At 39.0% G+C, this 21,876-nt stretch overlaps 1 protein-coding gene across 7 annotated transcripts in view; it reads left to right on the top strand.

Moving 5' to 3' along the window:
* Positions 1–21,876, top strand: part of LOC114135321 (low-density lipoprotein receptor-related protein 1-like) — a 109,300-nt gene that overhangs the window by 12,305 nt on the left and 75,119 nt on the right. For all 7 annotated transcript variants that reach the window (XM_028002518.1, XM_028002516.1, XM_028002517.1 and 4 more), the window contains exon 2: positions 6,212–6,334. In XM_028002518.1, the coding sequence (XP_027858319.1) occupies positions 6,212–6,334 (123 nt within the window). The remainder of the gene's footprint in view (positions 1–6,211; positions 6,335–21,876) is intronic.

Here is a 21,876-nt window from a genome sequence, read left to right as displayed (position 1 = left end):
CGGAGGCGGATGAAGAGGTGGCAGGCCACAGCAAAACATACCAATTCCTTCTTCCCACATTTTTGGTGTTTTTGAAGAATCCCTTCAGCTCAGCCCATAGGTCAAACAGTAAACCAGCGTACCGCTCGGTTTGGTTTCCACCTCAGTTTATCTTACATGACTCCATTTGGATCTTTTGCAACATTTACAAGTTTTTTTGTTTTTTTTTAAGCTTCATATTTTCAACCTCATATTTTACTGTCATGTAAACATTCTTCCTTTGTATATGTGTGGACACACATTATGCTGCCTACTAGAATAAGAACATTTTGGGATTACGGCCCTGCCCTCTCCCTCTCCGCTGAGAAACAGCTGAAATGTTTTATTTGAAGGAGTACACGCTATCTTCTGTAGACTAAACTGTTTTTTTCCATTACGCTCTTCAACATTCTTTGTAGCCCTTAAAATTTTTTTTAAAAAACTTCACAATGCATTTACTTCAGCCGAGACCTTGTGCTTTATGCCCGTGTTCAGCTTTGTAATACTCTCTATATTCAGCTTGTAAAAAAAACAATCAACCATGTTAAATCAGAGCAGATGTAGTCTGAGCATGCTCAGTCAGTTTGGATGCAAAGAATGTGTTTTTTTTTTGTAAGGATTGTGCAAGCACTTAGCTATTTGAGCAAAGCTAGACCTATTTTATTCTTCTCTGTAACACATATGGCGATTTGTCGAAGTATTCACATCCCCTGGACATTTTCAAACACTATAGCCACAAACTCAAACATATTTGAATGAGATTTAATGTGTGGCACAAACATATTTTTCCAAATCACTCTGAAAGGTGTGGCATGCTTTTGTATTCGGCCTCCTTTACTATGGTACCACTTATCACTCTAGTATGTGTGTTAAAAGTCTCATATAAATGCATATGTGAAGGCCATAGAGGTTGGTAAGAGAATATTAGTGAAGAAGCAGCATCACAGAAAGGAACACAAAAATAGTTTTAAGAACTTTAAAGCAGAGTGATGTTATAAATCAATGTCCCTTCTTTTGAACATCTCACTGAATGCTGTTCAATCCTTCATCAATGCAAAGAGAGCATAAGGAGAGCATTCATCAGTAAAGCATCCGAGATACTCATTCCCTGCATACCTATTTTTTATTTATTTATTTTTTTTAGTGGTAAGAATAAACCGATTGTAGAAAGAAAATTCCTGTTTGGTGTTTGTCATAAGCCATGGTAGGAAAACTGCAAACATGGAAGGTCAGATGACGCCAAAATAGTGTTTTGGTCTACTTAAAAAACACTATGTATGGAGGAACTCTATCACTTAAAATCACCTTGAACATACCATTCACAACAGAACATGGCAGTGGCAGCATAATGCTGTGGGGATTCTCTCTTGAGCAGAGAGAGAGGAAGCTGGTCAGTTGATGGAAAGATGGATGCATGGAAATCCTGGCAGATTTGTTAGACGCTGCAAAAGACATTATATTATGAGGCAAAGGTTCACATTCTAATCTAAGATAGCCTAAGCATACAACCAGAGCTACAACAAAATGTCACAATGGTCCAGTCAAAGCCCAGACCTTACTTTGATTTGGAACCTGTGGCAAAACTTGAAATACAGCTCTGGAAAAAAATAAGAAAGCACTTAAAATGATCAGTTATATTTATTATAGGTATGTGTTCGAGTAAAATGAAAATTGTTCTATTATTCTATGAACTACTGGAAACATGTCTCTGAACCTCCAAGCAAAAATGTAGTATTTATTTGCACAAAATGAGAAATGGTCAAAATAATGAAAAAGATGCAGTGCTTTCAGACTTCAAATAATGCAAAGAAAACAAGTTCATGTTCATTTAGAAACAACAATACTAATGTTTGAACTCAGGAAGAGTTCAGAAATCCATATTTGGTGGAACAACCAGGAGGATTTCAATGGGGTTCAGTGCAGTGGGATCTTAGTTTTTTCCAGAGCTGCATTTTGCAAAGAACAAGGGGCAAATCTCCAAATGTCTGGAGCTGGTAGAGCTGTACACTAAATGATTTACTGCAGAAAGATAGTTTAACAACTCATGAGGGATAAAAACAAATGACGTCGCTCTTTTCAGATTTTTAATTGTTAAGCACTTAGAAAACCAAATATTCTATTTCTCTCATGTCAAAGTTCTGCACTACTTTGTGTTGGTCTGTCACAAAAAATCCCTGTAAAACCCATGGAAGTTTGTGGTTATGACGGGACAAAATTTGCAAAAGCTTAAGGGAAATTCATGTTTTTACAATACGCTGTTTTAACACTGTTCTGTCAAAACCCAGACGGATCTTAGTGCAAAGACATGGGATCTGATGCACCTTCTGACTTGAAGTTCAGTGGTGTGCTTTATGTTTGGTATCGTCTCACACTCTGCTGACTGGTGTGTAATGAAGCAATGGTTTCAGTGTCTGCAGGCAGCTTTGTAGTGGCCCGGTTGATCTCTCAAGGCAGACCTACAACTTATTTATAGCTCCTCTGTGGGTGTTGGAGGAAATGGTGCATGGGCTGCGGGTGAGGCCTGTGTTTGCCTTAGGAGAGGACTCTTCCTCACAAACAGACCGAGCTCATCCTGGAGCCTGAGCAGAAGGGTGCAAAGGGACGCTGGATTTGAAATCTGGTCCAGATTTCACACAGACTCCACTTTGGTTAAAAAAAAAACACACACACACACACACAGGCGGCTTATTGATAGCATGTGTGACATTCCACCATCCCTCCTCAATATTCTAGCCTCACTCAGAGGATTCACAGAAATTCAGGCCAATTGTGGCTATGAGACTATTTGACTTATACAACATAAATCATTTTCTGTGATCTCTTTTCTTTTGTTCACCGAGTGTTTTTAACTTATGTCCTATTTACATACGTTATTTACAATCCTTCTTTCCTGATCATGTTTTGCAAGAGAAAAGTTTGATTTTTTATAACTATGAGAGATGAGTTCTGTTGATTGGTTATCAGCAGTCAGTATCTTTCTGTTTCTATACAACTTTTTCAAGTCCTGGAAGGACTGGTCGGCCATTTTTTTGTGTGTATGCATAAACTACAACATTGCAATACTGAGAGGAAAAAAAATGTAATGATTGTGTGCCACTAGAAACAACACAGTTTTAATTTACTCAGGGTTTCTGCTGGGCCTTAAAAAGTTTTGAATGAGCTCAAATTTCCCCACACTAAGTATTAAATTTCCTTCTAGCTGTCTAAAGTCAGTGCTTACATTTTCATACATTTTTTTTTGCTCTTAAATAAAATAAGCCAGTTTCCACTAACGTGGTTTATTAAGTGGCAAAATGGTAAATGGCCGGAATAGATAGTTGCCGTTTTCTAGTCCATTGTGCTTCACACTACATTCACACACTGACAGTGGTAAACTACTACGTAGTAGGTTTCTACAGATGTAGAATACATCTTGTAGTCGACCCTTGAGCTACCTGTATGCTGTAGGAAGGTGTAAAAGTCACTGGGATCGAATACCAAAAAGTCCGCTTAAATTGACACGGCTATAAAGTTATGCACTTATATCATTTAAGTTAGGTTTTTTTAGCACAATTGATTCAGCTTTGTGTCACTTCCTTCTCTTGCAAACTGCTGCGCCTCCTTGGGGGGAAAATCGACACTGTGGTTTGATGGGGGTGTCTGTGCAACTTCTTCACTCATCAATGTAATAAAACCTCAACCAAAAGTGTTCACTGAGTTTTATATGCTTGAATATCACAGCTGATGTAGCTGCTAGTTACTTATTTGCACAGTTATATAAAAACAGTTTAGAGGAAGGGAACAACAGCGCCAGCCACTGTTAAATCTCTTGCTTTTTGTCTTCCGGTGTCAGTGATTCTCTTTATGATGTTTAAAATTAGCCGACAGAAGCAGCTTCATATTATTGTTTTTCCTTGACTCCAATGACATCCAAACACCTTAAACTCATAAAACACACTTTATGTCTACTGTTGCATTGACTCCCAGTTTGACTTCACTCCAAAAGTGGGTGTGGCTGTTTCTCAAGACCCAAGTACTATGGTGCTTAAATCCATCTATTCATTTAAAATTAAATAACATTGGTCCCAAAAATATATAAATTTAACTTTGTGAAAGTTGCAGAAAGCTTGTTTATTGAAACCGAGATAAACTTTCTTTTAATTGCAAAGTTTGACTTTGATTTTAGAAATATTTTTTGGCATTTTTATTTTCTGTTGATAGCATGTTTAATGCTATCAACAGAATCAGTTTAAAAAATCAGATTAATCAGTTTGAAAAGCCTGAAAAGGGGCAGGCCTTTTTGGTATTTAGTATAGTTTTACTAGTTAGAAACAAAGGCATACTTAGATAACTTGGACGTGAACCGCAGCGAGTCAGACCACGGCCTCTTTCTGCATTTCCTTGACTTTCCCTGTGAGACTTCACGTCCAACTAACTAACCTCTTGACCTACTTCTTCTCCCTGCCATGTTTCTGTCAGCAGCAACCTGTGAACTGAGCCAGCTCCTCCCACAGCCATTACCGAATGTAAAGTTAACCACACGTCGAGTCGACTCATGTCAGCATCTGAATAAACAGCTCACTTCACATATTGCCGCCTGCCACAGCTGGTGATGATACCTCGTAAACAAACAAACAAGCATGCACCAAAGAGCAAAGAAGATGAGCAAAGTGGAAGGGCTTCAACAGGGCCTGGTTACATATCATGAATAATTCAGAACCTTCTGACTTGCGAGAGAGAAAAAAAAGACACCCCTCTAGTCTCTCGTGCAAGTACTCTGTTCAAAGTGGTGAGGAGATGAGGATAGATGGAGGATCGGAGCAGTAATATGCCATATTGAATTTATGGTATTTGGGTTGAGCCCATTTAATGATCCCTCTTAGTGCTGGAGTTGGAGGCTGTAGCTGTACATGTAAATGCTGTTATCCTGTGTATCCCACTTCATCCCATCATCTAAACCTCTACTACCCCAAACTGTCCTGTCTAAGCCGGCAGTTCACATCTATGCTCAGGTAATGCTGTCGTTTCCAGACAGCATCTCTGAATTCACACCTGGAAGTTTTCAAAAAACACAATTCTAAGATTTTGTTGACATATACACAAGGGTTGAAAAAATGTTGGGATTTTAGTGGTTTTTCAGGAGCACATAGGTATGGAAAATGAGAAAAAAAAAGAGTATGGAGAAATATGAATAGTTGGACTTCATTACCTATCTCACTGTCTAAAATTTAGGTTCATGGCCAACTGGTTTTAGCAGGTTCCATATTTAATGCACTGAAGAAGTGGTTGGACTGGGCTTTCTTCTCTGTGTTATCTGAGTTGCGTTATTGTCTTATCGTTAGATAAAATACATTTGTTTAGTAGGCAGTTTAACTTAAAATCTAACTCAATTTTTTAAATTTATTTGTTCATACTGACCAAATAGCAATGTTTCTGCTTGAAAACACATGAATGAGAAATTTATATGTGGAGAGCAAAACGATTAAGCCTTCAGGGTTTGTTCTACCCTCACAGGTTCTGGGGTTTTCTCCACTAAAAGACCCAGGGAAGCTCCAGCCCACACTCTGCCTTCCCTCTTGATACTTTTTCACTGAAAAAAAAAGCAGCGGTTTGTTGGGACATCCAAAAACCTCATGTGGTTCAGAACTTGTAAGGAGGGTTATGAAATGTTGGTGCCTGTGGTCATCAGAGCAAATGTTGGACTTGCTATCAATAGCCAGGTTTAAATAAGCATATACTGTAGACTACTGTGAGCTAAACCAACTTTTCTTTTCTTAACACAGTGTTGGGTAACAAAGTTATCACTCAGTGGAAGTCGGTGCTTGGCTTGGTCAGTGTGTTTTGTTTAAACGCTCTTGTGCTTTTCTGAGAAGGCCTTGAATTGATTTGTTTTGTGTGCCATCTGACTGTGGGCAGAGTGGGTAGGATTTCTCATCACAGAAACCTGAACTGGACATTTTTGATGCCCTCCAGCCATGGCGCATTGCAACTAGCTCCCCGGGAAACTGGACCTGAATATGTATATGCAACAATTTTACAAAAAAAGAAAAATGTTTCCACATTTATCCTTTTCCTACTACTCTGTCCAACAGTAAGCACCCTTCCTAAACCTTATCAGGGCAAATGACTATTGACTCCTAACAAGATCTCAGGACTAAAGATCAACGATTTTTGTATAATTGATTAATTTCATCACATCTTTTTGTCTTTTCAGCCCCCAGGAGTTGCAGCCCAAAGCAGTTTGTGTGTAAGGATGGAGTGACGTGCATCTCCAAAGGTTGGCGCTGTGATCGCGAGAAGGACTGCCCAGATGGATCAGATGAGGATCCTGATGTTTGTAAGTCCTCAACGACGTGTCTCTGAAAACAGAGATTAATCACTGCAATTTATAATCACACAATGTTCTACACACTAACTTAGTTTTTTAGTTTAATTTTTGGTAAAATATAAAGGAGAAATTCTAATTATCTGTTATTGCCAGCACTATGAAGGTGGGTCAGATTCCATTTTCAAGACACAGCAAAGTGCTTGTGTTCCTGGCCTCTGGAAAGTCTGTACATTTTTCTTATCATGAATAGAGTTGCAGCAAATAGCCACATTTTTCAACTGAATAAAATTTAATAGTAAAATTATTAAATTTTATTTTTTGCAAGGAATGCAAACATTTTGAGTGACTGAGCCTTCCACAATCAATGTTTACATATGGGCATAATTAATAAATCTATTTGTATAGCACATTTCAGCAACATGGCAGTTTAAAGTGTCTCACATCATAAAAACACAAAAATACAAAGTTATAAAAACCACATACAGTCAATTATTGAGAAAACCAGTAACAACATTTCATTACATTTTGATGACGCAAGGTTTTACATCAAAATGATGTAATTATGACATAAAATTATCAATACACATCAAATAAGTTGGTCAGTGCTGTTATTGTGTCTGATTTCTTCTTTAGATAAAAATATTTGTGTGGCAACACTAAAATCGATGACCTCTTGTTTTTCTTTGGATCTATTGTGCCAAATAAATTAGGACATTTACAAGGTTTGCTTTTCCGTGTTAAGATTTTAGAGTTGACCTCTGATCCACAGATTATGCAGCCATAGACCCAACATACTGTATGAGACAGTCTGGGGCAATGAAAAGCCACTTTGACAATTGCTAAGTCTCACTCTAGCCGGTTAGTGTCTGGTTCGGTTCTAGCCAGTGCAGTGTGTTCCTCACTGGGTGTGAAGATAGGCAGGAACGTTGGCAGGCCTTGAGCATGGAGGGACCCTGAGCATGATGGACTCAAATAAACCCAGAAATTTACTTTTGCCTTAAAGAAATTCAATGCTACCCCAGACATGAAGAAAATAATTCAGTTGAGCTTGCTATATCTACAAATCTTAGCTGTATTTTGACATTTTTTTTAAATGTGGGCAAACTTTAGATTTAGGTAACAGCCAAAAGGTTTATGCATATTTCCACGCATTAAATTTATTGAAAAGAAAAACCTAAAGAATAAAAAACATCACACCAAACGGACGTTAGTATACAACTGTAGCTCTGACAGAACATTAATCACAGCTAAACTGTTTCTTGTTTCTTCACTGCATGCCCATTTGTCTCTGCTTGCAGGGCTGTGAAATCACAGTCATTCTGCCCTAAAAGTTGACACATGTGCTCCAGGTGTAGCTCATGATTACGCTCCTCCACTCTGAGCAGCTGTCTGATAGCAGACAACATGTCCACTGGTCCAATGCGGTGGTTTGGATGTTGTTGTTCGAAGTTTGCAAGGTCTGGCCTTTGCTCATGCAGTGACGCAAATCACAGGCAAATCAGCGAACGGAGTCTGCCGTCAATCAAATTGACAAGGAGATGACTCTGGCCTGTTAAAGCCACTCGCATCCATCCACTCATCCATCCATGTTTGTCATGACCTCTGCATGGCTTCTTACCGGAGTTAGCATTATTAATCGTTGTCTTGCCAACAGATTATTGAGCTGCAGCTCCTTCAGAGTTACCTTGGGCTTCCTGTCTACTTTCCATCCTACATTTCTTTGTGAAAAGTCAAAAGTTTTTGATATTGTTTTATAAGTTAACCCTACTTTTAACTTATCCACAACTTTATCACTGACCTGCTTGCTGTGTTCCTTGGTCTTTATGTTGCTGTTTGTTCACTGATGTTCCCTTACAAGCAGAGTGGTCTTCACACAACATCTGAAATTTACTAATTAAGTGACTTCAGAAGGTAGTGAGGTTCGCTGGTTTATTAAGAGTGTCATGGAAAAGGCGCTGTGAATACAACTGATTTTTAATGTAAAAATGATAAGACAAAAAAGACATTCATCAGTTTTCTTTTCAATCATGAGCTTCTTTTGTAATGTTCTGTCACATGAAATCTCAGTAAAACATTTTGAAAGTTCAGAAAGGTCTGAGAGGTATAAATACTTTTGAAAGGCACCAAAAATATGTGTGTGTGTGTGTGTATGTTTTTGACCAAATCGGTATGTTGACTTGCATAGAAAGTGTAGCTGCGGTCTAGACATTTGAGACTCTGAAAGCAGATGTCTGGAAGTCATTAAGAACTCGCCTTGAGGAATGTAGAAACCTGCTGTTTCTCACTACCTGCCCTCCTCACCCTCTCTCAGCTGGGCCAACCTTCCTTGCAGTTTTGCACGACCTTTTTCTCTTCCTGACACTGTGCCAGGCACCTTATCTAGAAGCTGCTCCACACATTTAGGCTGAAAAAAGCAGGTACCATGAAATTGCTGGTCCTGTCGTTAGAAGCTGCTGCAAGAAACGCTACATTATTTACTTGGTACCAGTCTCAGCTGGGCAAAGAGAAAAACTTGAATTTTCTCCAGCGTATTTGCTACCGTTGTTCACAGACTGAACACCACAGCATTGGCATTCATAGGGTCTCCCAATTGTTTCATGTGACTTCAGATGTTATAATTCAGCATCTATTGAACAAGACATTTTAATTGCTGTCACAATTACTGATGACAAATGGTGGTCATCTTGTCCATTATTTGCATTATATCCTCAACGTTTTTGTGACATTCCACAGGAGTGGAACATCTTAGTCAGAAGCAGAATCAAGTAAATCCATTCTAATTCTGGATTGTTTCTCCAAATATACCCATTTCTAAACCTGTCTTCTCTTATCCAAACTGGCCCTATCTGGGACAAAAACAACATGAACGCAATCTGTCACAAGCTTCTTAGCTAGCTTATGGCAAGTTTACAAAAGCAGGAACACCAAAATATTGTTTCTGAAATGAGACAACTTTTATAGTGTTCAAAGGAAAACAAAAAAACAAAAAACCTAGAAAGAACAAAATTCCCTTCTGTCCAAACAAGAAGGAACTGTGGTGTAAAAAAAAAAAAGAAGACCCATATAATAATCTCTATTGGTGGCTTGTTGTGGTTTGAAGGTGTCTTGTTTGATCAAATAAACTAACCTCCCTGTTTAGGCTATATCTGGATGTATCTGGTGGGCTAAAACCCTCCTGTTTTGTTTCTTTTCTATCTGGAGGACTTAAAGAAACAGCACATGTCCTCGGTTATCCAGTCTTTGGAGGGGGATGTTGTTTCCATTTGCTTTAAGAAAAGGTTTATGGACTTTTGTCAAAGGTGCAACTGTTTAGACTATTTCCGATTGACTGGAGGATGAGTCTTTGTGTTTTCCCACAGAGGTGGCTTCTGCATTTGGTTTAAATAACTTTGCTTAGAATTTTGTGTTCTCTCTGTGCTCGTAAAGCTCTAAGTTAAGTCTGATGTCACTGCATATTTTTCTTGACTTGACAATGACTTTCAGCCAATTCTGATTATTTTCTAAACCCTGGTAGAATCCTGGTTCACAAGACAAACAACAAGTCAAGCTGTGACATTACTTCCTAATGCAATTAAGACAGCATTTCAGCTGTAAATGAAGCCTTCAACTTTAACCTTAATAGCTCTTACATGTTGCTCAGTTCAAAAGCGGCCGATTTCCAGACATGTATTGGTTTCATGTAAAAACATTTTTATTGAGTTTCCAACCTAATGCCAACAACATATTTAATGTCATTTCATTGCATTGATGTGATCAATGTTTCATAGCTCAACAGGCCTCAACATCTGCCTGGGGCTTTATGGTTCCTGTGAAGTGAGCTCCTGTCCATTTCCTTTCCCACCCTCACCATGTCTTTATAAACTGGGTTACTGGGTCAGATGGACATGGTGGGCAAATGCTAGGAACAAAGCAAGAGCCAAAAAAATGTGTGCATGTGCATTTTGTGCAGCATTGTGTGTCATTTTGGATTAATAAGCATCAGCAGAAATATTAAGAGATGTTCACCTGCCTGATTGGTCACCTACCGGAGTTTGGGGTGTAGGACTGAAGTGTCCATTGAAACTCCGTCCCATGGTGAGGACAGCTTCTGTCTCAGCTTCAGCTCATCATTAGAAGATGAAGAATCAGAGGCTCACAGGGTTTCTTCAAACGAAAAATAAGTGATATGTTAGGCTTTTGGTAAATGATATTTACAAGTAGGCTGCGGTGACATTGGTCAAAATGTGCTCCACTTTGTTTCAGCAAAACATGTTGCACAATCACTAACTTTACAGAGAAAACAACTAACATCTTGTTTTACAATGTCCTTCTTTTTTTTAAAAAAGTGCCCAGTAATGATTTTTCTTGGAATCAATTTTTACTTTTTATGAATTTGTTTTCTGTTACCTTTTATTCTTGAATTATTTTTCTTTTTCTATTACAAGACTAATCCCTCAGTGTCCACTGGGCAGAAATCTTGTGGCCCGTCTCTGATTGGTATGAAAGTCCAGAAGTGCCTTTTGTATTAAGAAGTAAATTTGTCGGTTGCTTTGTTTGGTCTATGATATCTCCTGTATCGGTTACACCAGTGGTCCCCAACCACCGGGCTGTGGACCGGTACCGGTCCGCGCAAGAAATTATGAACTACTTCCGGATCTTTTATTTTGAAAATCCTAAGACATCTTGCGCGTCAAAATTGAGCCAACTTGCAGCAGCATGAGTAACAAAACAACAGCATCGGACTCGATACTTACGACGCGCAGCCCCTCAACCCCCCGGTCCGCAGCAAAATTGCAAAGGGCTGACCGGTCCACGCGACTCAAAAGGTTGGGGACCGCTGGGTTACACTATGCATAATAGGTCAGCTTGTATAAGTGTTATTGAGTGATTCTTACTTAGTCAACCAAGCAGAATATTTTATTACACTGTAGAGACCAACTGTTCCCAAACATGGTGCTCAGGCCCCCTGGCCTGCATGTTTTAGATGAGTCTCTATTCCTGCACACCTGATTTAAATTATTTTATGACCTCCTCCAGATGTCATCTAGTGCTGTGGAAGCCTGTAAGTCACCAAGTTAAATAAGTCTGGTGTGTGGCAGCAAGGAGACACCTAAAACATGCCAGACAGTGGTTCCTGATGAACCGCTGCAATAAGAGACTGCAAGGTGCCAACGTCATGTCACTACAAATCAAACCCAGGTCATCACCCCTCCACCACCATGCTAACAGTTAGAAGAGGATGTACTTGTAATACATTGCTGCTCTCCAATTAGATTTTGTACTGTCCTTTTAGAAAATTGAGAGCTTTATTTGGCATCCCTTTCCAATGAGTTATGTTTGCTTAGTAGTATTTCACTTGTACTGGCATGAGCTTTAAAATATAACTATAAATCTGGCATGAATATGAGATATATTTCTCTAAGCATCTTGTTTAATCTGGCTTTATTGTGGCAGACATATTCAAGCGATGTAAATTATACAAGAAGCAAATGGGAGCTATCATTTTTGAAAAGTAATACCTGCATGGTTGACCAACAGCTAGCGCATATTTGGGACAAATATGAGACATACATTGGCTTCTTTACAAGGCAAACCACTACTAGCTCAGATTCCCATCAACATGAAATGCTGCTCCACAGTAGAGACTGCCATTTTCCCACAAGGACCTACTTTAGTTGTGACTGCATCTGTTAAAGTTTTGACTCATGGGTCTGGAGCATCTGCTGCAATTTTCATAATAGTGGTTCTTCTGTTTTTCATGCATACCTAAGCTCTGTGACCTGAATGAATATATTATCTCTTTATATATCTATTCTGTTTAAGTGTGTGGTCAGATGAGTCTGAATCCCCAGTGAAAGGTTTTTTTTTTTTTAGATGGACAGGGGAGAAGGCAGAGTGGAGCTTAGCAAAGGACAATCTGGTGTGTGTTCAGCCAAGAAAAGCATGTAAGGGGTTTAAAAAAACAGAACAATCTGTAATTTCAGCAGGCTCTTCTTAACGGCAGCAGGTCAGACCAAGGGCACCGCTTAAGGGGAAGCAAGAACAATTTGAGGAAACACAAAGAAGGACATGAACAATAATAATGTGATCATTTGCATTTCTAAAGCTGGAGAAAACAAATGCAGAACACCTGGCTCTGCCTTGGGCTACATCTTTCCCACTACAGCACCTGCATTTCATTAGGAGCTGAAATAAAGTACTGCATCCTGTGTCTAAGCTAAATAATTTAACATCCAGCTTTCCTCTGGCTGACGTTGTTTAACCCAAGTCTCCGCTGGTTTGTTTTCTGTTAAGATGACAATTAGTCTCATCCTTCTCTCCTATCCCCCTCAGACCTTTGCTAAGCTTTTCCTCTCTGTTACAATTAGTCACCTGTCTCTTGCATTTATTTTCTATTGCTCCATGTAAAAAAATAAAATAAATCACTGTCTGCAGTGGGACTTCGTGGCTAATTCCAACCAACCGTTTTTATTTAGTAGATAATTTAACCTATGGCTAGAGATGCATAGTAAATTCGACTGGTCTTTGTATTGGCCAGTTTCCTCTTCCGCACCCTGACCAGCTACTGTCCAGTCTTAAACTCGGCAGTGCGTTCTTGTTGTAATCAGTGACACATCATACATAAGCTGAACCACTTTGTGGCAGCAAAACACTTAAAATGTAAACTAATCATTTGCGTTTAGTCTTATGACAGGAAAACTTAAACAAAGTACTTAAAATGTAATTTTGTATCTTTTGATATTGTAGTTCTAAATTAAAATCTGAATCAGCAGGTTAAAGTTTTATTTAAAATTTGGAGATATAAAAGGGTCCACAAAATTCTGGTTGGTGCATCATCAGGGGCGCCGTGGCGCGTCGGTCAACTAACTAGCACTTTTGACATTCATTAAACATGTGTTGAACAGAACATAACGCTGGACTCCAGCCTTGGATAGAAATGTCATCCTTCCTGACTGACAGAGCCAGTGTAGATTGTTTAATAATAGGGACGTTTTTTTATTGGGGTTTTCTATGCTGCTGACGTGTGTTGCCCTTAAATATACACTAAACACATGAAATTAAATTACTCAAAACTCAAAGTCAACTTCTTCAAAATGTCCTACTTATTTCTTTTGTGTATACTATTATTTTACTGTGTTTACTTTTGTTATTTTGTAACCAACAGTTAAAATATTTTTTTTTCATTATGTCGGGGCAGTTTTGTCCTGTATGTGTTGCAATGTACTTTGCTGATCAAACTGTTTGCTCAGTGGCCGCTCTGCCCCCAAGGAGCACTGCTGCTTGTGTGTTTTGAGAAGACTCGGTTTGTTGTGCTTGTCAGGGGGGGATGGATTTAGCCTTCCTGCTTTGCTTGTAATCCTGCCAGCTGGCCCAAAAGCCCCTCCACCCCCCATGAAGGAATAAAATGTGCTGTTGATATCTTGGAAGGCAAGTAGAGCCAAGGATCCAACTACCAAACACAGAGTGCAGTGAAGGCATCACACAGTCTGCCACCGGCGTTAAAGCCACGGATCGTTGGAATAAACAACATTTGTGCTGCACATGTCTGGGTGAAAACAAGCACAGTGATCCGCGGCTGTCAGAAAAATTTATATTTAGACGTCTCGCTGTAAATAAGATGCTACAGGTGCTGTTTCAGTGGTAGCTCAGTGTGTTGTTTTCCACATGTGGACTGAAGTGTTTAAAGGGTTTCTATCAGAAATATTCAGTGCTGGTGAGTGGATATTGTTCCTTCCCTGCTTTGTGGTGCTTGCTCTGCTGTCCATAAACGTTTTGACAAGGCTTTGTGGAGGGCAGACATTAAACTACCAACTCCCAGGGATCCCATCTGTCCACTCTCAGACTCGGCAAAGCATTTGTTGGCTCTTGATTCTGATGCCATGTCCTGGTTGTTGGGAGTTTTGTTCTGCTGGCAGGACAGGCGAGAGAGGAAGGTCATCGGGTGCCTTAGGGCTGCAACTGAGAATGGGCCATGTGCTTCAAGAGCATAATGCCAAGGCAATAGTCAGTGAAATTAAGGTCATAAGGGGTCAGAAAACCTTTTACTCCCTTATTGATAAGAAAAGAATGACAAGACAGCCAAAGATTAACACAGTTTTCATTTACTGTATGGCTCAATGACATGATGCCCAATTTATTTGTCCGGCTCTACTTTTTACAGTTAAAAAAAGGTTTGTTACAAAGAACATAAGATAGTCGTTGTCAATTTTATTGCCGAGTGCTTTTACACGGGTGTGCCGTCCGGTTAAACTGTAAATAAAGTAAAAAAAACAAAACATCAATACTAGCTAGGCTTGACTAACCGGTTATAAGGCACAGTTAAAATATTTTTTTTTCATTATGTCGGGGCAGTTTTGTCCTGTATGTGTTGCAATGTACTTTGCTGATCAAACTGTTTGCTCAGTGGCCGGTCCTCTTTGAACACTTCTTCATATAATAAACATCGCTATTCAAATATCAGAGTGCAGCAAACACAGCTAGCATTCGACTAATTAGCTCTAGCAAATCCACCAAGCTCACGCTTATAACAGATAACAAAACTCATCTCCCCACAGCTTACATCATTAATATAACTCACCACGTTGGGCAACACTCATGGACGCCATTAGAATATGATTTTATTGCAGATTCAGCTTGTTAGCTTCAGCTAACGGCAGTCTCGGTGCATTACTGGCCTGCCGTAAGTTTCTTCTCTCGTTTCACCTCCACCAATGCAAAACATCTACAGAGGCCCGTAGCGGAATGGGAGGAGTGAATCCAATAAGGTTAAAACTCATCAAAAGAAACCACAGATATGTAATATACCTCCCACATAAACAACTTCTTTAACCTTACAGAGCTGTTTTTCTTGGCCTTTTTTGTGGTTTTTAAAGGGTCAAAATGTCATGCGACTGACCGAACCCAATTACTGTTCCAAAAATGTCTTAAATTTACATTAAATCTGTTCAAATGTGTTTTCTTTCCTGTTTGGCATGATTTTCAGAGTCTTTTCTTCATCCTGTACAAATTTTCAAGGCATTTTTAGTTATAATTCCATTATAACATTTAAACAAAGTTTGTCTGTAAATGTCCTTTTAACTGAATATCATGTGGTGCGACCATCAAGAAGTCCCATTTTTGCACTTATATTTTGAAATCCAGTCAAAAACAGGAGGTTGCATCATCCAATAATCTGCCAAGAATCCCTGGAGACAGCAAAGAGGTGCTAACTGATAGTGATCTGGTTTACACGTGGACACAGCTAGAATGACTACATTGATTAAATCATCAATATTTTAATTTATTAATTTCAGTTCTATCACCTTCAAAGCTGCAGAATTTCAAACAAAACTAAAACATATGGGGAACATTTTCTCACCATGATCCTGTGTTTCTATCTTAAGATATCCTTTTAACAGAATTATCTTATGGAAAAAATGGTACATTTGTACTGCACTTTATCAAGTCTGGGACTCCAAAGCGGTTACACTGCAGTCAGTCATTCACCTATTCAAACACACGTTGATGGCGATAAGTTACGTTGTAGCCACAGCTGCCCTGAGGCAGACTGACAGATTGAAGTTACATATTGAAGCTGGTGCCTTTTCATCACTTTTCCCCTGCTGGTGACCTGTGTGCTCCCACCCTCTGCTTGCCAGCCCCAGTCTCACCCCACATGGCTGTGGGTTCAGGTCGGACTTCACATGTGAGGCCGCTTACATGGCTCAGCCTATTTTGCAGGGAGTCGCAGCCGATTTGCATGATCCGAACAATGGCCTTAGTTCTTTGGACCTACGACAAACTACCCCCAAACCACCTCAGTCCCTCAGCCTGGAAAATAGCATGTGATTCATCACTGTGTGCTGCGGCTTAAAGACTCAATTCGTACAAGGCTTCAAAAATCCTGCATTACCTCAATCTGGTCTTGACGCTTGAAGAATGGCATTGTTTGGAGTTTTCAGCATTACTTACTGAAAGTGCTTCTCCAGGTAAACACAGCAGTTACAAAGATGCTGGTTAAATCAATATATAGGTCAATTTGCTGGTCTGCCGGTCATGGAGACGAGACCCAAAAAGTAGAAATAAACATGCTCAGATTGACATCAGTGGAAGCTTCTTTAATTTAAGAGCAGCAGTGTACACCAAACCACAAACCAACAACATGAACAATGGATGACAGACTGCTTAAATATAAATGGATCTAAATTGGGTCTTGCTGGAGATGGGCACCAGCACCCCTCTCATTCCCACAGAGACAAGGGTGTAAGAAAATGGATGGATGGAGCCAGGGGATGAAACAACCACTACATGCTTCAAGATGAAAAGTACAAGAATATTCACTTTAAGCAGTTCAGTTACGGTATTTTATGGGCTGGTGTAATCAGGAGAGAGTTTCTATCACCAACTGGACACTCACTGGGCAGGTGGGGTTAAACCCAAAGGCTTAACATGGCATCATACTTGTGTGACGACAAACATTATACATTAGTGACCTCATGCTTGTCGCAAGCAGTGACGATTTTCTGTCCTCCAATTAAAGGACGGTGTTGTGACACCGGTGGCTCCACCCTATCCGTACTTTGCCATTGTCTTATGGAACTACAACTAAAGACACCCCACTCGATGGAGTGGGGTGTCAACACAACTAAAGGCACCCCACTCGATGGAGTGGGGTGTCTTTAGTTGTGTTCATTATCTAACACAAGGTATTAGATAATGAAAGAGGGGAATCTCTGACAATATTTGAGAATATCTCTAGTAATGAGACAGTATTTTGTTCTTCTTAAAGTTAAATCTCCACCCTTAAACCACTTGCAGTTTTGTTTCCGCACTTTTTTTGTTTATGCAATAGTGACATCATAATCAGGTTCCAGTCTACTTAAAGGTACACCGTCAACAAAATGCGTAGAGAATGAGGTAGGAAAGAAACTCTTCGAAGAACAAAGCTTTGAGCTTGCTAATTTGGCTCACTCTCAATGGAGGGAAGTTGAATGAAATGTTTATTTTAAATTAGCAATGCCTTTTTCCACTGTGACTCCCACCCCGGCTGCCAGGACCCCACCAGAATGAACCCTTTTGTCCACCTTATTTGGACGTGGTGTCCCACATGGTCTTCTGGCTCGGCTCTCTAGTTTTGGTCACTTATACATTCTGCTTCTTGAGAAACAGCGTTCCTTTTCCACACGTTGGCTTCCCATTTAAACATTTACTGTAAATGGGTCAGCAGATGTTGACAAAAAAATTACGGGAGGAGATGTAGAAAAAAGGAGGTTATTGGAGGGAGCTACATGGACTGTGTCCACGCAGAGGAAAGAAAAATTTTAGTCATAGAGCCATTTGATTGGTTTAAAATATCAGCCTAAGAAGAAAACTTTGCTTTATTTTGACAGGTTTTACAGTGCAAAGTAAAATTATTAATCTCCCTTCAACTTTTTCACAATTTGTCACTTAACGTTAGCAAAGCTTAAAAATATAGCTCTTGTTGTGATAGATCGACACAAAGTACTGTAGAATTGTAAAGATGGAAAAAAACAAACAATAGATTTATTTTTTTTAAATCCTAGTGACTTTTATTTGATAGTGACAGGAAAATGGCAAGACAAGAGACATGCAGCAAAGGTTTAGGTTGAGATTCCAACCTGTGACAGGGAACTGGACTGGGGCCTCCGCACATGGATCACATGCTTCGCCCCTGCGCCTCCACTGTGTCCAAAAAATGGTAGATTACAAAGTGTTTTCAAAACAAAAGTCTTAAAGCAGTGATGTGCTACAGTAGTGCCCTATGTTTTAGTCCACCTTGTCAAAATGTTACATGTATATGAGATCTAAACAGAGATCAGACTTTAAATATTGTTACTCAAGGGCAAATACTGTTTCTGTTTTTTGTCATTTGTTTTCTTGTGAAAATGTTCATACTGTATGTATGGGGTTTTACATTTTACAAGAACAGTGATCAGACAATATATTTTGCACCTTACAAGTACAGAGATGATGGTGTCATCTTGTTCTGAAGAAACAACATATGATTCATAACTCTTCTTGATAGCATTGTCAGTGTGCTAATACAGATCTGATGTTTATAATGTTTTAAATCGTTGTGTCAGTGTTTGGAGAAGGCAATTACCAGAGAGAGTTATGGACCAAGCATACTGCAGACCTATTGGAAGAAGGGTGCTATGAGTCACTGGGCTGTGCATCAAAAAGTCACAAGACTGGAAATTTCATCCAGGAAAAAAAGAGTTCTGGAATATGGTCAGGAAGAGACGATCAGTCTGTTTCTACTTGAAGTAGTCATATTCATTGTCTCTGTAGGAACGATTTTCCCTTTATTTTAATTCACTTACAGAGCCATAAAGTCCCATCTGACAACATTGTACTGCACCAGGTCTGCATGTCAGTGCATTGATGTGCTTATTGTTCATATTTTGCTTCTGGGTGACGTGTTTGTACACAGCAGACACAGTGAAGGTGGTCATTTGGCTAGATGAGCAATAGGTTGCTCCTGCTTGTTTTCTTCCAGCAGCTCTATTTTACTGCTACAATGTCTCTGGGGATGTCTGCCGTGTGCATCTGCCTGTTCAGCAGGCCAACAGCAAAGATGGAGATCATGAAATTATAAGCATTGTGTAAACATATCTGCAATTTAAATTGCAGCTGCATAATGTCATAAATAAGATGTCATATTATTTTACCTGTGGTGAATATCACAATGACAAATAAACCTTTTTAAAAGATGACCTATGGTCTCTGTTCATTAAAGATGTTTTACAGTGGTGCATTTAATTTTTTTTTTACTAACAAATTTCCGTTAACCATAAAAACACAACCCAGTAATAAAATGTGGATTTTCATTGTAGGAGTTCACAAAAAATAATGTTTAAAAAAGATTTATAGAAGATAATTCCTCTCCCATTTTTTTTTGTGTGCATATTGCAATGACATCACAGCAGGCATATTATTTGAGCTTCCAACTAGTTTTACGCTACACTAGATTTGCAGCTTTTGAGGGATGTTGACATAGTCTGCACAGATCCTCATTACAAAAAAATAAATAAATAAATCTTCCATTTGTTTTGATTTTTGAGTTCGGACATTTGATCCAAGTTTTCCACATTTTTTCTTAAATATCCCAAAGGTCTTTCTGCAGTTTATAGAATCTAAAAATTAAACTGAGGACACCCAGGCAAACTTGCAAAGAGGCCTAAAAGGACTCTGGTGTTTTGTGATGCCACTAGAGATCATCTGCATATCGAACCTTGTGTTTATGGGTGGGTGGGTGGGTGGGTAGATTTTATCTTAAATAATTGTTTTGCAGCTGCAGAATAATTAAAGTTATTATATTAGCAACAAACCATATCTGTATCAAATTTAAATTTACACAGCCTGCAGGTCTAGTAGCTTTAAGAAATCATCTCAGAAAGAGCATTTTTTTCAGGTAACTATATCTACAATTAAACAAACATGAAAAAATAGATATATTCTTACTTAAAATAGAAAAATTAACATCACAGGAGTAAAAGTGGCTGTGAAGACTTCTCTACCATACACTGAGGGTTTATGCAGGGACAAGGGCAATATACAGAGACCTTTCCTTTCAGTGCTGCTGTTCAGAGCATTGTGCAGAAGTCTGCTTCATCAATCCTGCTTGCTGCCTGTAGGGAGGCCCAGGTGGGCCAGGCAGGGCAGCATCAGACAGCCACTTTATTTCACTCTGCCTGAGGGAAATTAGTCTAATCTAATGGGAGGCTTTTAGGCAGTCTGCGTGAATAAATAAGCGTACTCTCCGGTTCTTGGTGTGACTTTCTCAATCAAAAGTTTTCCTTCACCTATTTTGCCAAAAGGCTGAGTTGTCACTCAGCAGGAACAATTTGCACGTTTCATAAATTAAGTCAAAAAAGAGAATTTAAAAATGGAACAGAATATTTAATTTAAGTCTGACTTCAATAATTCCTTGTAGGTCGTAGACAAAGCAGTGTTGAAATGATGCATGTGATGCGGCCTGAAGTCAGATGCAACACCAGAAGGCAAATGGAGAACGCTATTGATCAGATTCTCAGTTAGATGGATCATGATACACAGGATCTCATAATCAATACCGCCCAGAGTCTCAGTCATGAATCAAATTCCTTTCACCTGTGCTGCTGCTTTATGTTTGGTGGTAAATAGCTATCAGAAAGGGATCAAATAAGGGATCAGTATTCTGCTGAAGATCTCTTGCTTTATTGGTTGCTATGTGGAGCAGTGTGATTTGATTAACCAATTAAATACAATATATAATTTGGAGAAATAAGTTCTTTATTTTCTTTATTTATAGTCTAAATGTATTATGGGCCAAGGTCAGTTTGCCTCTTTGGTCATTGTTACCCCTACACATTACATAGTGAGCCAACTATGAGTCAGTATGACCAAGGAGCAACCAAAAGACTGGTTGATATTTGCCATTGAAAAAAAAACTAAATCTGTAAATAAACATAGAGATCAACTTCATAAAGAGTATAAAAAAGTCTATTCTGAAAGGAATGTTGAAGAATTGAATGCACATCAAAACCGCTGACCAAGAAACTGCTACTTGGAAATCTGTTCCACGTTCTTTTTTAAACCCAGGTTCCTCTTGGCCTTTTTTCGTGTTTTGTGGTAGATACAGTAGAAGACGGTTGGAGGAAGTTTATTGGCAGCATCATGAGTGACCAATCCCTGATGTTTGTGGGGAGCGAAGGCTGGTCCAAGTTTGTTACTATCAGAACGAAAAGAGGAGCATGGTCTGATTATTCCTGTTTGGGCTTACGATAAGTGGATGGGAGCGTGTGCGTGTGTAGGGGTGTGTGTGCGTGTGTGAATCATCTACGTAAGGAACAAAAGGCACCAGGATGCACTCGTTTTATTTCTTCTCTGTGTGTTTTTTTAAAAAAACAGGATTGTGTCATTTTGCTTTTTTCCCTTATGCAATCATCTTCTTCACCAATAACAATCTGGCCTTGAATGACTATGCAGAGCGGTGCACACAGGCACGCCGACACACAAATGCAAAACACACACACACATCCAAATGGATAAATACAAATGTTATAGAAAATAACATAATGCAACTGATAATTTCTTAAATTGTAATTCATGTAGGTTTTCATGGAAAATAGAGCTGTGTGCTGATATGTTTTGTGTCTTCCTGTGCTGTTTTGGAGCATGTTGTTTGGTTTTATCTCTGAAAAGAAAAAGTAAATGGAAGCGTAGAAAAACACAAAACATAATTTTAGATGAAAGGTACACTGATATGTTGATTTGAGATCAAAGAAATGTTTTCTGTTCATTCATTCTGACAAATGTGCCGCCTGATTCGCAGAGCCCCAGCTCCAGCATAAAGAAAGACTGAAGGAGTAAAAAGGGCTTTATGTAGATACTTTAAGGGATTCACAGCATTTTATTGGCAAGACACATTGATTTCACAGCAAAAACATACATCACGTAGTTTTGGCTCAATAATAACAAAAAAGATTAAAAACTGTTGTGTTTATATATATATATATATATATATATATATAGAAACTTCACTCTATTGCCAAGAAATGAATACTTAACTTGCCAGATTTTGTTCAGTT

This window comes from Xiphophorus couchianus, chromosome 20, assembly GCF_001444195.1.
Source record: "Xiphophorus couchianus chromosome 20, X_couchianus-1.0, whole genome shotgun sequence".
Taxonomy (NCBI): domain Eukaryota; kingdom Metazoa; phylum Chordata; class Actinopteri; order Cyprinodontiformes; family Poeciliidae; genus Xiphophorus; species Xiphophorus couchianus.
The sequence above is the reverse complement of the archived record's forward strand: the minus strand, read 5'-3'. Positions and strand labels throughout refer to the sequence as shown.